Source organism: Microcaecilia unicolor, chromosome 1 (assembly GCF_901765095.1).
Source record: "Microcaecilia unicolor chromosome 1, aMicUni1.1, whole genome shotgun sequence".
Classification (NCBI taxonomy): domain Eukaryota; kingdom Metazoa; phylum Chordata; class Amphibia; order Gymnophiona; family Siphonopidae; genus Microcaecilia; species Microcaecilia unicolor.
The window spans coordinates 63,405,840-63,421,187 of NC_044031.1; the positions used below are offsets into that span (position 1 = coordinate 63,405,840).

General features: G+C 42.5%; 1 protein-coding gene across 1 annotated transcript in view; it reads left to right on the plus strand.

Moving 5' to 3' along the window:
• The window catches only part of DLEC1 (DLEC1 cilia and flagella associated protein), a 363,928-nt gene that overhangs the window by 294,771 nt on the left and 53,809 nt on the right, over positions 1-15,348 (plus strand). The window contains exons 30-31 of the mRNA XM_030197931.1: positions 10,916-11,130; positions 12,323-12,451. Of these exons, the coding sequence (XP_030053791.1) occupies positions 10,916-11,130; positions 12,323-12,451 (344 nt within the window). The remainder of the gene's footprint in view (positions 1-10,915; positions 11,131-12,322; positions 12,452-15,348) is intronic.

Consider the following 15,348-nt stretch of genomic DNA (forward strand, 5'->3'; position numbering starts at 1 on the left):
TAATGGGGGATTTCAATTACCCGCATATAGACTGGGTTAATGTAACATCTGTACACGCAAGGGACATAAGATTTCTTGATGAAATCAAGGACAGCTTCATGGAACAGCTAGTTCAGGAGCCGACAAGAGAAGGAAAAATACTAGACTTAGTCCTTAGTGGTGCTCATGATCTAGTGCAGGGGGTAACGATACGAGGGCCGCTTGATAACAGTGATCATAATATGATCGGTTTTGATATTGGCATTGAAGGAAGTGAAACTAGGAAATCAAGTACGCTAGCGTTTAACTATAGAAAAGGTGATTACGACAAAATGAGAAAAATGGTGAAAAAAAGACTGAAAGGAGCAGCTCGCAGAGTAAAAAACTTGCATCAGGCGTGGATGCTGTTTAAAAACACCATCCTGGAGGTTCAGGACAAATATATTCCACGTATTAGAAAAAAGGGAAAAAAGACTAAACGTCAGCCGGCGTGGCTAAACAGTAAGATAAAGGAAATCATTAGAGCCAAAAAACAATCCTTCAGAAAGTGGAGAAGAGAACCAACTGAAAGTAACAGGATAGATCATAAGGAATGCCAAGCCAAATGCAAAGCGGAGATAAGGAGGGCAAAAAAGGACTTTGAGAAGAAATTAGCGTTGGAAGCAAAAATACATAGTAAAAATTTTTTTAGATACATTAAAAGCAGGAAACCGGCCAAAGAGTCGGTTGGGCCACTGGACGAAAATGGTGTTAAAGGGGCGATCAAGGAGGACAAAGCCGTAGCGGAGAAATTAAATGAATTCTTTGCTTCGGTCTTCACCGAGGAGGATTTGGGGGGGACACCGGTGCCGGAAAGAATATTTGAAGCGGGGGAGTCGGAGAAACTAAACAAATTCTCTGTAACCTTGGAGGATGTAATGGGTCAGTTCAGCAAGCTGAAGAGTAGTAAATCACCAGGACCTGATGGTATTCATCCCAGAGTATTAATAGAACTAAAAAATGAACTTGCGGAGCTACTGTTAGAAATATGCAATCTGTCCCTAAAATCGAGTGTAGTACCGGAAGACTGGAGGGTAGCCAATGTTACTCCGATTTTTAAGAAGGGTTCCAGAGGAGATCCGGGAAATTATAGACCGGTGAGTCTGACGTCGGTGCCGGGCAAGATGGTGGAGGCTATTATTAAGAATAAAATTGCAGAGCATATACAAAAACATGGACTGATGAGACAAAGTCAGCACGGATTTAGTGAAGGGAAGTCTTGCCTCACCAATCTAATGCATTTTTTTGAGGGGGTAAGCAAACATGTGGACAATGGGGAGCCGGTTGACATTGTATATTTGGATTTTCAGAAGGCGTTTGACAAAGTGCCGCACGAAAGACTCCTGAAGAAATTGCAGAGTCATGGAATCGGAGGTAGGGTATTATTATGGATTAAGAACTGGTTGAAAGATAGGAAGCAGAGAGTAGGATTGCGTGGCCAGTATTCTCAGTGGAGGAGGGTAGTTAGTGGGGTCCCGCAGGGGTCTGTGCTGGGTCCGTTGCTTTTTAATGTATTTATAAATGACCTAGAGATGGGAATAACTAGTGAGGTAATTAAATTCGCCGATGACACAAAATTATTCAGGGTCGTCAAGTCGCAGGAGGAATGTGAACGATTACAGGAGGACCTTGCGAGACTGGGAGAATGGGCGTGCAAGTGGCAGATGAAGTTCAATGTTGACAAGTGCAAAGTGATGCCTGTGGGTAAGAGGAACCCGAATTATAGCTACGTCTTGCAAGGTTCCGCGTTAGGAGTTACGGATCAAGAAAGGGATCTGGGTGTCGTCGTCGATGATACGCTGAAACCTTCTGCTCAGTGTGCTGCTGCGGCTAGGAAAGCGAATAGAATGTTGGGTGTTATTAGGAAGGGTATGGAGTCCAGGTGTGCGGATGTTATAATGCCTTTGTATCGCTCCATGGTGCAACCGCACCTGGAGTATTGTGTTCAGTACTGGTCTCCGTATCTCAAAAAAGATATAGTAGAATTGGAAAAGGTACAGCGAAGGGCGACGAAAATGATAGTGGGGATGGGACGACTTTCCTACGAAGAGAGGCTGAGAAGGCTAGGGCTTTTCAGCTTGGAGAAGAGACGGCTGAGGGGAGATATGATAGAAGTGTATAAAATAATGAGTGGAATGGATCGGGTGGATGTGAAGCGACTGTTCACGCTATCCAAAAATACTAGGACTAGAGGGCATGAGTTGAAGCTACAGTGTGGTAAATTTAAAACGAATCGGAGAAAATTTTTCTTCACCCAACGTGTAATTAGACTCTGGAATTCGTTGCCGGAGAACGTGGTACGGGCGGTTAGCTTGACGGAGTTTAAAAAGGGGTTAGATAGATTCCTAAAGGACAAGTCCATAGACCGCTATTAAATGGACTTGGAAAAATTCCGCATTTTTAGGTATAACTTGTCTGGAATGTTTTTACGTTTGGGGAGCGTGCCAGGTGCCCTTGACCTGGATTGGCCACTGTCGGTGACAGGATGCTGGGCTAGATGGACCTTTGGTCTTTCCCAGTATGGCACTACTTATGTACTTATGTAACCATACCCCCAGAATCGTAATGGATGAAGAAAATTGATACTGTCTTATTTATCATGATGATACTCTTTTCATCCATTGTCAGGGTCGCAACTAATTAACATAAATTTTGTTTTATCTGAATTTAATTTGAGCTTATGCTTTAGCATCCAGTGTTCTATTTCTTTTAAGATGTTTTGCAATAACTCTTAAGTGCAAGATAACTGAAAAGGTGATGGGGACTATAATCGTAAAAGCAGCATAGATGAAAAGGTAAACTCCCAACTTTTCTAAAACAAAATCCCAATGAATGTAAGTAAACATTAAAAAGAACAGGCGATAATGGCGATCCCTGTGGAACCCCACATTGATTATTCCAACTCTCAGAACAGTCACCATCCAACCTCACTCTATAAAAATGATCTTTTAAAAAGCCTGAAAACCATTTATGAACATTGCCAGTTATTCCTATGCTGTCCAGAATACGTAAGAGACTATTGTGGTCTACCAAATCAAACGCACAAGATAGGTCAAACTGTCTTTAGGCCCTTAGACACACCACACAAACATCTTGTCTGACACTGTTCAGAAGCTGCTTCAGGAGCTTCAGGCAGGATATAGGAGACCCCTGTTTCCTATGCCCTGTATCATGAAAACTTGATCTTAAATATACTATGTCTTCCAATGTTTCAAATCTCCTCTCTACCACTATATTATCCAAGTCTGTCAATGAAGCTGTCTCTTCCTATAATACTATTCTGTCCTCTGCTCTGGATACTCTCGCTCCTCCCATTCCCCGTTCTGTAAAACGTACCAAACCCCAACCTTGGCTGACCTCTAGAATCCGCTACCTACGTTCCTACCGCTCTGCCGAACGCCTTTGGCTGAAATCCCGTGCTCATGCTGACTTCATACATTTCAAATTCTTGCTGACCTCCTTCCAGTCTGCTCTTTTACTTGCCAAACAGGACTATTACATCCAGTTGACAAATTCTCTTGGCTCAAACCCTCGACATCTCTTTGCCACACTGAACTCTCTCCTCAAAGTGCCTTCACCTCCATCCCCGCTTTCATTTCCCCCCAGACTCTGGCTGAGTTCTTTCATGATAAGGTTCACAAGATTAAACTTGAATTCTCAACCAGGTCACCTCCAACTCTCCTTCCCTTAGTCCATTCTCTCAACCCTCCAACCCCTGCCTCCTTTTCTTCCTTTTCTGAAATCACTGAAGAGGAAACTACACCTTCTTTCCTCATCAAAACTAACTACCTATTCCTCTGATCCTATTCCCACCCATCTACTTAACACTATCTCTCCTACTGTCATCCCTTTTATCTGTCATATCCTCATTCTTTCACTGTCCACTGCTACTGTTCCTGATGCCTTCAAACATGCTGTAGTCACACCACTCCTTAAAAAACCTTCATTGGACCCTACCTGTCCTTCCAACTATCGCCCCATCTCCCTCCTCCCTTACCTATCCAAGATACTTGAACGTGCTGTTCACCGCTGTTGCCTTGACTTTCTTTCATCTCAAGCTATTCTTGATCCACTTCAATCTGGCTTTCGCCCCCTTCATTCAACTGAAACAGTGCTTGCTAAAGTCACCAATGATCTGTTCCTGGCCAGATCCAAAGGTCTCTATTCTATCCTCAACCTTCTCGATCTATCTACTGCTTTTGACACTGTTGATCACAGCCTATTCCTTGATACGCTGTCCTCACTTGGATTTCAAGGCTCTGTTCTTTCCTGGTTTTCTTCTTATCTCTCCCAGCGTACCTTTAGTGTATACTCTAGTGGATCCTTCTCTACTTCTATCCCACTGTCAGTTGGTGTACCTCAGGGATCCGTCCTGGGACCTCTTCTTTTCTCCATCTATACTTCTTCCGATGGTACTCTGATCTCATCCCATGGTTTTCAGCATCATCTTTATGCTGATGACTCCCAGATCTACCTCTCCACACCAGAAATCTCAGCCGAAATCCAGGCCAAAGTATCAGCCTGCCTGTCTGACATTGCTGCCTGGATTTCTCAGAGCCATCTGAAACTAAACATGACCAAGACTGAACTTCTCATCTTTCCCCCTAAACCAACCTCATCCTTCCTGTCTCATCAGCTCGTAACCTTGGGGTCATCTTCGACTCTTCCCTCTCCTTCTCTGCACATATTCAGCAGACTGCTAAAACCTGTCATTTCTTTCTCTATAATATCAGCAAAACTCGCCCTTTCCTTTCTGAGCACACTACCAGAACCTCATCCACACTCTTATCACCTCTCGCTTAGACTATTGCAACTTGCTTCTCACAGGTCTCCCACTTAGCCATCTCTCTCCTCTTCAATCTGTTCAAAATTCTGCTGCACGACTAATATTCCGCCAGTGTCGTTATGTTCATATTAGCCCTCTCCTCATCACTTCACTGGCTTCCTATCCGTTTCCGCATACAGTTCAAACTTCTCTTATTGACCTATAAGTGCATTCACTCTGCAGCTCCTCAGTACCTCTCCACTCTCATCTCTCCCTACATTCCTCCCAGGGAACTCCGTTCACTGGGTAAATCTCTCTTATCTGCACCCTTCTCCTCCACTGCTAACTCCAGACTTCGTTCCTTTTATCTTGCTGCACCATATGCCTGGAATAGACTTCCTGAGCCGGTACGTTAAGCTCCATCTCTGGCAATCTTCAAATCTAAGCTAAAAGCCCACCTTTTTGATGCAGCTTTTAACTTCTAACCCATATTCACTTGTTCAGAACCCTTATTTTATCATGTTCACTTTAATATTCCCTTATCTCTTGATTGTCCTGTTTGACTGTCCTAATTATTATTATTATTAGCATTTGTATAGCGCTACCAGACGCACGCAGCGCTGAACACCTGATACAAAGAGACAGTCCCTGCTCAAAAGAGCTTACAATCTAAATAGATTGTAAGCTCTGTCAAGCAGGAACTGTCTCTTCATGTTCACGTGTACAGTGCTGCGTACGTATAGTAGCACTTTAGAAATGATAAGTAGTAGTAAGATCAGACAAGTATTTGGTTGTGTAACCTCAAAATGATTGCCAACTTAAGCTACCTGTAGCAAGGGAGTTCAATTTACCTCTACATAAGCAAGAACCTTGAAAGGAAAAACTCCTCGGAATTGGATGCCTTGCCAACAGTTATGAAGCAAGAACCCAATTACTCGACTTTCTGTAAATCACTGAAGAGCTGGCTTTGTGGTCAGGTAATCATCCTAGGTTTACAGTGGGGGAAATAAGTATTTGATCCCTTGCTGATTTTGTAAGTTTGCCCACTGACAAAGACATGAGCAGCCCATAATTGAAGGGTAGGTTATTGGTAACAGTGAGAGATAGCACATCACAAATTAAATCCGGAAAATCACATTGTGGAAAGTATATGAATTTATTTGCATTCTGCAGAGGGAAATAAGTATTTGATCCCCCACCAACCAGTAAGAGATCTGGCCCCTACAGACCAGGTAGATGCTCCAAATCAACTCGTTACCTGCATGACAGACAGCTGTCGGCAATGGTCACCTGTATGAAAGACACCTGTCCACAGACTCAGTGAATCAGTCAGACTCTAACCTCTACAAAATGACCAAGAGCAAGGAGCTGTCTAAGGATGTCAGGGACAAGATCATACACCTGCACAAGGCTGGAATGGGCTACAAAACCATCAGTAAGACGCTGGGCGAGAAGGAGACAACTGTTGGTGCCATAGTAAGAAAATGGAAGAAGTACAAAATGACTGTCAATCGACAAAGATCTGGGGCTCCACGCAAAATCTCACCTCGTGGGGTATCCTTGATCATGAGGAAGGTTAGAAATCAGCCTACAACTACAAGGGGGGAACTTGTCAATGATCTCAAGGCAGCTGGGACCACTGTCACCACGAAAACCATTGGTAACACATTACGACATAACGGATTGCAATCCTGCAGTGCCCGCAAGGTCCCCCTGCTCCGGAAGGCACATGTGACGGCCCGTCTGAAGTTTGCCAGTGAACACCTGGATGATGCCGAGAGTGATTGGGAGAAGGTGCTGTGGTCAGATGAGACAAAAATTGAGCTCTTTGGCATGAACTCAACTCGCCGTGTTTGGAGGAAGAGAAATGCTGCCTATGACCCAAAGAACACCGTCCCCACTGTCAAGCATGGAGGTGGAAATGTTATGTTTTGGGGGTGTTTCTCTGCTAAGGGCACAGGACTACTTCACCGCATCAATGGGAGAATGGATGGGGCCATGTACCGTACAATTCTGAGTGACAACCTCCTTCCCTCCGCCAGGGCCTTAAAAATGGGTCGTGGCTGGGTCTTCCAGCACGACAATGACCCAAAACATACGGCCAAGGCAACAAAGGAGTGGCTCAGGAAGAAGCACATTAGGGTCATGGAGTGGCCTAGCCAGTCACCAGACCTTAATCCCATTGAAAACTTATGGAGGGAGCTGAAGCTGCGAGTTGCCAAGCGACAGCCCAGAACTCTTAATGATTTAGAGATGATCTGCAAAGAGGAGTGGACCAAAATTCCTCCTGACATGTGTGCAAACCTCATCATCAACTACAGAAGACGTCTGACCGCTGTGCTTGCCAACAAGGGTTTTGCCACCAAGTATTAGGTCTTGTTTGCCAGAGGGATTAAATACTTATTTCCCTCTGCAGAATGCAAATAAATTCATATACTTTCCACAATGTGATTTTCCGGATTTAATTTGTGATGTGCTATCTCTCACTGTTACCAATAACCTACCCTTCAATTATGGGCTGCTCATGTCTTTGTCAGTGGGCAAACTTACAAAATCAGCAAGGGATCAAATACTTATTTCCCCCACTGTATGTCTATTTTTACTGTCCATTTTTGAGAAGTGTGACTTTCTTAGTATGTGAATAGGTTTTTGTCGAAATACAGTACTGGAGATTATTTTGTATTGATTTTATGATTGATTGTAATGATTGCATTTTATGGATATGACTTTATTTTGTGCTTTGAATAGTCTAAGGAGACAATTCCAATGCCCTTCCACTCTTGACCTGCCATAACCCTGTCAAAACAGGTCTTCCTTTGCACTGCGGAACTCAGCTCAAGTTTGAGCCATATGGTGCAGGAACTCCAGAGCTGGTCATATGATCCCAAGTCTCACGAGGGGCGTAGCTATGGGTGGGCCCGGGTGGGCCCAGGCCCACCCAATCATGGCTCAGGCCCACCCAGTTTCGCCTGATCCACCAATCGATTCTGTCTTAGACTTAAGGAAATTGCCAGGGCTCCAGCCTCATTGGCTCTGCTCACAGCCACACACACAGCAAAAAAAAAAAAAAAACAGGAGCTCTCTGCCTGCCTTGCCTTACCTCCGTTCCCTGGGGCATGCAGACTGGTGTCACAAGGAAATTTCTGCCGCCAGTGTTGCAGCTCGGCTGGAGGTACAGTGGTGTGATGATGAGCCGGCTCATACTGGCTGCCAGAGCTGTTTGTTATTTTTTAAAGAAATGGGAAGTTAAATCCTGAGGGGAGGGAGGAGGAAGGAAGCTGGCAGCAGCACGTGCAGGGCTACGGCCCTGCACATGGTTTCATACTGTTTTTTGTTTTGCCTGCCACAAGCATGAGGTTTGCAGCTCAAGGTTTTTGCTTCAGCCTTCAGGCCACCGAAGTACCGGTCAGAAAGAGGTTAGATATGTTAATCGTGTACCCTGCTTTCAAAAGCGAAGAGGTTCCAAGTGTCAGGATTCCTGCGATTGCTGAAATGGTCTGGGATGAGTTTTGTGTAGGCTGGGTTTGTTGTCAACCTCGGGTTTTGAAAAAGCATACCTGAGTGTTTGATTATGGAGCTCTCTTTTACAACCTGTATACAAACATTCTTTGATAAATATCCCGGGGCAATTGCACTGCTAGTTAAGATAGAGTACTGTTTGTTTTCATGCAGCTTTCAGAAACTTGCGTGCCATGACTGCTTTGTGTGTTTTATCACTTGCGATATACCTCCTGCTTCCACCTTTATGCATCGATCTAGTCAGGATTCCTCAGAGGTTTGTCTCTTTCCCCTACCATCATCCCAAACAAAGCAAGCAGTCCTTTGAGCTGCTGCTCCATGTTGTCGTTCTTTAATGTTGGTAGCATGTTTATTTAATCTCACTTATATGTTCAAACATGCCAGTTTTTCATAGGTAGAATAGTAAATTGTTATAAATCGTAATTAGTGCGTCATTTGGAGGAGGGGCAGGTTATAGGGACACACTAGCACTATTGCATTCATGTAGAGATTTTTTTTCTCCTGGAAAGAGCCACTAAAATAGATATCATATTATGAGAATCAGGTGCTCAACATCCAGAGTTTCTATCTATTTATTTACTTGTTTTAAGTTATTTATAACATTTATATTCCCACATTAAACATGAATTAGGTTGAAACCTGGGAGCATTTAAAATCTTTTTTTTTCCTGTGCCTAGATCAAAAGAGAAAGATAGTCGGCATCCCTGCCAGCAAAGGTATGCCTTAAATGCTCGCATGGGGGGTGGAGGGGAGAGTGAGGAGTTCCCCCCCTAGACAGTGACGAGCCCACCCAGAAACCCACCAACAAATTTAAATGTGTTTTTGGGTGGGGGTGCCCAAGTTTAAAAAAAAAAGTTGTATTTTTTATGTTGGTGGGTTTTTGGGTGGGGAAGTCTCTGCAGTGCCCAGGTTAAAATAATAATAATATTGTTATTATTTAAAAGCTTTATATTTAATGTGGGCAGGTTTCTGGGTGGGGGTGAGGGGATGCCATACTAGGGAGTTATGGGTAAGGGGGTAGGACAGGGCTAATGCTAGGCTGCGTGCAGGGAGGGGTGGGGCAGATGCCTAGTTATCAGATGGATGGTGGGGAAGGGAAGGACTGATGCTGGGCTATGGGAATGGATAGTGGGGGTAGAGTAGAAGGGCTGGATCATGGATAGGGAAGGGAAAGGCCGATGCCAGGCTACAAGGATGGTTAGGGGGGTAAGGAAGGGAAGGACTAATGCCAGGCTACAAGACAATTTCTGATTTTTGGTCCTTAATTCTATAATTGATGAGGGTTGGTCTGTGTTCTGCATGTGATCCAGCAGGTGAGAGATTTTGCTGGCATGTAGTTTGTGTGGATCTAGGATTCTGACTTGTCTGGCCTTTCCAATGAGATGCGTATTGCTGTTGTGTGTATTCACTGCTGCCTTTTAAAAGGTACTGTTATTGGCATTTGTATTCAGAATTGGTTAAAGTTTGCAACATTGGCTCTAAGAAGTTTCTTTGCAGGATTTTCTCTTACTTCACAAAGTACCTGGAGGTGAAGGGATTTTGTGTTGCTATTATTGAGGTGATACCCGAATTTAAATACATTTTTCCTATGGAAAGCTATAAGAGGAAACATTCTAGCTATGTTTTCTATATGCGACAAATTCCATAGTAGGTAGAAAAGGAAGAAGTCTTCAAAGGTATATTTACCAAAATTTAAATGTTTGATTAATACAGCTTAATAAGGCATATATATTATAATGTAAAGTTGAAGGATATGTACCATATTTTATTTTGTCAGCATCAGAAGAGAGATAGAGTAGAGCTAGAGGAAGTGAAAAAGACTTCAACGTTTACTTAATCAGGCATTTGTTATAAAGCAAAGTTTGAAGGATATATGCTATTGCTGTAATTATATTGCAGGATCCTGTCATGTGTATTGAGATGTTTGCCATTATTGCAGACTTATGTCTGGTCAAGTTTAAGATATGGGATAATGTATTACAACTATCTGCTTTTCTATTAAGTATATATGTGGTTTATATTGATGCAGGGCAGCTGTTGGGCAGACTACTTAGAAATCCATCATACCTATATACATAGTGCCCACCCATATTAGCTCCAGGCCCACCCAAAATGTCAGGTCTGGCTACGCCACTGCTTGAGACCACAAAAGTAGTAGAATTTTCTGCATCACAAAGCTCAAACTTGAACTAGGACAAACTGTGCAAAGGAAAACCTGTTTTTGCGGTAGCAATGGAAGGGGCATACAAACACAGAGTGCACAAGGGCACAAAATTTGAAGTGCCACTGTATAATTTTTAAGTGCCATGGTGATCTGGCGCCTAGGATTTGTTAAGCTGTTTTATAAAATATACACATAAGTGCCAATTCTTATCAGCAAATACATACACAAAGTTGCTTTTACCTTGGAGCAGGTGTGACTTTGGGCAGCAGCATGAGCTTTCCAATGGGTTATTTTAAAAAGGCACATTGCGTTTTTAAAATAAGTGCTGCATATGTGCCTTCCCAGCACACGCCCTCTATTATAAAATTATCCTCATAATGTGTTGAATGAAATGTGAGACATTTGCACAGACTTTGCCCTAATCAACTTAATTATCTTCTTAAAATCAGATATTCGCATAGATTGGGAGATGTACAATCAAGACGAAGATAATACTAAATTGCTGGACCTCCTGGTGTGTTATGGAGATCCTTTTCCTCTTAAGGATATAGATGGCAATGAGATTATTGCATGCAGCAGTGATTCCTCTGAAAGTGAGGGCTCTGAATACAGCTGGGATAAAATCCCAGAAAGTCCCTCTACTCTTTCCCACAGAACTGATGAAGTAAGTCCTTTCCTAGCTTAATATCACATGGCTGCTAGTTCTCAGGAAGAATTTTCAGCAGCAGCTCATCCACATGCAGATATACAGATGCAATATTCAAATATCTTTATGCAGATTTTTAAAGAGATCATAGTACTGAACGTGATAAAGTGATAAACTGGCACCTATTTTCTCACATACGTTTAGGAGTTTGAAGCAAAAAAAAAAATACTGAACATGATGAAGTGTCTATATGCCATAGTATCCATATATCTTGATGCTAAAAATAGACAGTGATATATGGATAATTTGCTTTTGCAGGCCGTTTAGCAGCTGCATATCACCATTATATGTATATGTTGAGGCTCTATCCCTCCCAGAATTCCCTGGCCCCTCAAGATGTATGGATAAATTTTGGCTGTATATCAACTTATATTGCCAAAACAAATCTGTATATCAGTCCAGCATATTTGTTTAAAAACATACACTCCATCATTATCTAGTTAGAACATAAGAATAGCCATACCTGGGTCAGACCAATGGTCCATCTAGCCCAGGATCCTCCTTCTAGCAGTGGCCAATCCAGGTCACAAGTACCTGGCAGAAACCCAAATAGTAGCACCATTTTATGTCACCAATGCCGGGGCAAGCCGTGGCCTTCCCCATATCTACCTCAACCTTTTCTAAACCCAGATACGCCAACCGCTGACACCACATCCTCTAGCAACTAGCTCCAGAGCCAAACCACTCTTTGAGTGAAAAATTTCCTCCTATTTGTTTTAAAAGTACTTCTGTGTAATTTCACTTAGTGTCAATGAGTGTTCCTGCTGGATGTCCTGCCTCTGAGATGGCCATGCCAGCAAGTGGAGTAGAATCTGAGTTGGCAGACCCTTTTCTAGTTTTGGTTTAATGAAGTCCTAGTTTTTTTAATCTTTTTTTTTATTATTATTTCAGTTGTGTGCATGTAGATTTTGTGCACAAGATCTACAAAAACATAGTCTGTCACAGTCAAATTAATGCCTCACATCATCTGCTAAATTGCATAAATGTCTTCTATTTCTTGCACAAAACTAACTACATATACTCTTTGCTTTTAAAGCTGTTAACGTGGTCATTTTTTTAAATATACACTTTGTTTTGTTTGGGAAGATTTTTGCCATTTTGGTCATGGAAAATTTTTATTTTTTTAAAATTCTTTTAATACTTGGAACAGGAAGAGGAATTTGAAAGCACTGAAAACTATGGAGAAAAGATCGATGGAAATAAATTAATTACAGCAATTCTGCGAGTTCATGAAGGTGTTCTCTCAGACTATCCCTACTGTATAACACCTAGACAGATTGTAAGTATTATAATTTGCTAAAACAAATGAATGTGTTTTCACAACTTTCAGCATATTCAAGAATAGGCATCATCAAATTTGAGTTTAATTTTTTCAAGGCATTGTATTTATAATTGAGTAAAAAAAAAAAGAAAATTAAGATATTGCCATCTCATTTTTAATAGAATATCAAGTGACAAGGTATAGGCTTTCATTAATCGGTTATTGTCTGTGATTCCATGTTTTCAATACTCATCTGTCACAAATGTTCCGGCATGTTTTAGATAGTTTATGGATGTGGGAAAATAAATATGGAAATGGAAACGTGTAGATAGAGACCATTATTTTGTAAGAGCAGGTCTGCACATGTAGGTAAAATGTAAAATCAACAGATTAAGAAAGAAAGAAAAACCTCATGTGAAGTGCTCAAAATAGGGAAAAGAGCCATGTATAGTGCAGGTGGAAAAGATGTGCAGGTGATAGCAAAATGTAGATACACGTATCCCCAGCACACCGCCACCTTCACATATAAAGTCAATTGGCAGCATATATATATGTCCTATCAGTTTCCAATAGGTACACATTTAGAATGCCTGTATAAGTGACACAGTGGCTGCTACTTAGATATGCCTTCCTGCAGTGCCCTGGCACCTGGTACATCGAGTGTGTGGAGCTGTGATGACGTGTTTCCAGACCTGCATAACACAGTGCCTCTAGCATAGGGTTACCATATGTCCAGTTTTACCCGGACATGTCCTCTTTTTGAGGACATGACTGGGCAGCCGGGCGGGTTTTGCCAGCCTGCCCATTTGTCTGGATTTCTGGACAAACGGGCTGGCGGGCGGGCCTAATGGTGTCCTATCCCCTCCCTTACCTTACTCTACTGCCCTGGTGGTCTAGTGACCTCTTGGGGCAGGAAAGAGCCCCCTCTTTCCTGCCCAGAGTACTGCCCTGCATTCTCTCTCTTCCCCTTGCAATGCTGACGGTCCCTCCCAGCGCCGATTCAAAATTCAACTCTCGGCGGGCATTTTGAATCGGCGCCGGAAGGGACTGTCAGCATTGCAAGGGGAAGAGAGAGAATGCAGGGCAGCGCTCCAGGCAGGAAAGAGGGGGAGGGGAATAGGAGGACATCCTTAGGGGGGTGTGGCAGGGGTGGGGCGATAAGTGCCAGGAGACGGGGCGGGGTGTGACAGGGGTGAGGGGCAGGGCATGTGTCCTTTTTTTAGGGGGACCAAATATGGATGGCCCTGGCAAGGTAAGCTTCAACATGTGCCCCCTTGGCCCCGCATCCACACCTGCCAGGTACCATTTAGCTAAGGGATGCCACTTAGGGTGATGACACAGAGGCACACAAGTAGCAGAAATGCCCTGCCATCCTGCATCACTCCCCCCCCCCCCCCCCCACCACCACCACCTCCAGCAAAATGGTTCCATGATTCCTCAGATTCTGTAACACCTCAGTCCACCTGCACTCCACTTGGAAACTATGTGATGATAAAAACAGTAATATACATAAACATGTCCCAGACATCAATATGGAGCACAGGTCATAATAAGTAACATTCTAGTATCTGGAGAACATCAGATCTAACTGCCTCACACAACCATCAGAACAAACATTTGTTCCATCGCAATAATTCTGCTGGGTAGGCCTGTTCTCACCTAGACCCACCTGTAGCTACACCACTATGCACCGGTCCACATAATTGAACATACAGATAATCGGCATTCCACTGTACTCAGAAATGTCTTGAATTTCAGGCAGAAGTTTTGAGGTTATTCGAAAAAATGTTGGGGGTCCTTTTTTTTCTGGATACCGTGTATATAGTTTGGTACATATTAACATTATTTATTTATTTATTTGTAACATTTGTATCCCACATTTTTCCATTAGCTCAATTGGCTTACATTATACCATAAAGGTGATCGCCAAGTCCGATAGATGTTAAACAAATACAGTTTAAAATAAGGGTCAGGTAAGGTTAAAGTAAACCGGTACAAAAAGGGACGAGGAAATAAAGGAATATATAATGTCCAATGCGATGTAAGTTATTAATGCATTGTAGAGTTGAGGCATTTAAGTAGGGCCAGTAGGACAGGCCTTGCAAAACAGATAGGTCTTTAATGATCACCTGAAGTTTTGATGGTCGTGAATCGTTTTCACACTCTTTGGTAGTGCATTCAACATTTGTGTACTTAAGTAAGAAAAATTTGATGCATATGTTGATTTGTATCTGAGTTCAATGCAGCTTGGGTAGTGAAGGTTCAAATAGGTACGTGACGCTCTGGTTCTGGTTGTGGTCTGAAGATCTATCAAGTCAATCATATATCCTGGGGCATCACCGTAGACAATCTTGTGGACCAAAGAGCATATTTTGAAGTAATGCGATCCTTGATTGGGAGCCAGTGCAATTTTAATCGGAGAGGTTTAGCTCTATCAAATCGTGTTTTATCGAATATCAGCCTGGCAGCTGTGTTTTGGGCTGTCTGGAGTTTCTTCATAAACTGTACTTTACATCCCGCACATAATCCATTTCAGTAATCTTCGTGGCTCAGAACCATTGATTGTATCAAGTTACGGAAAATTTCCCTCGGGAAGTAAGGTCTTATATGTTTAAGTTTCCACATAAAATGAAACATCTTCTTTATAATGGAGTTAACTTGGCTCTCAAGTGTAAGATGGCTATCAATAATAACACCTAAGATTTTGAGGTTATCAGAAATAGGAAGAGAATAAACAGGAGTGCTTAGGGTTTTGGGTTTATAATTATTGTATGGGGATGAGAGGCTAAGACAATGTGTTTTTTCGGTGTTTAGTTTTAGTTGAAATGAGTTAGCCCAAGAATCCATGATGTTCAGACAGCACGTGATTTCATTAGAGATTTCAGAAAGGTCATGTCTGAAGGGGATATAAATTG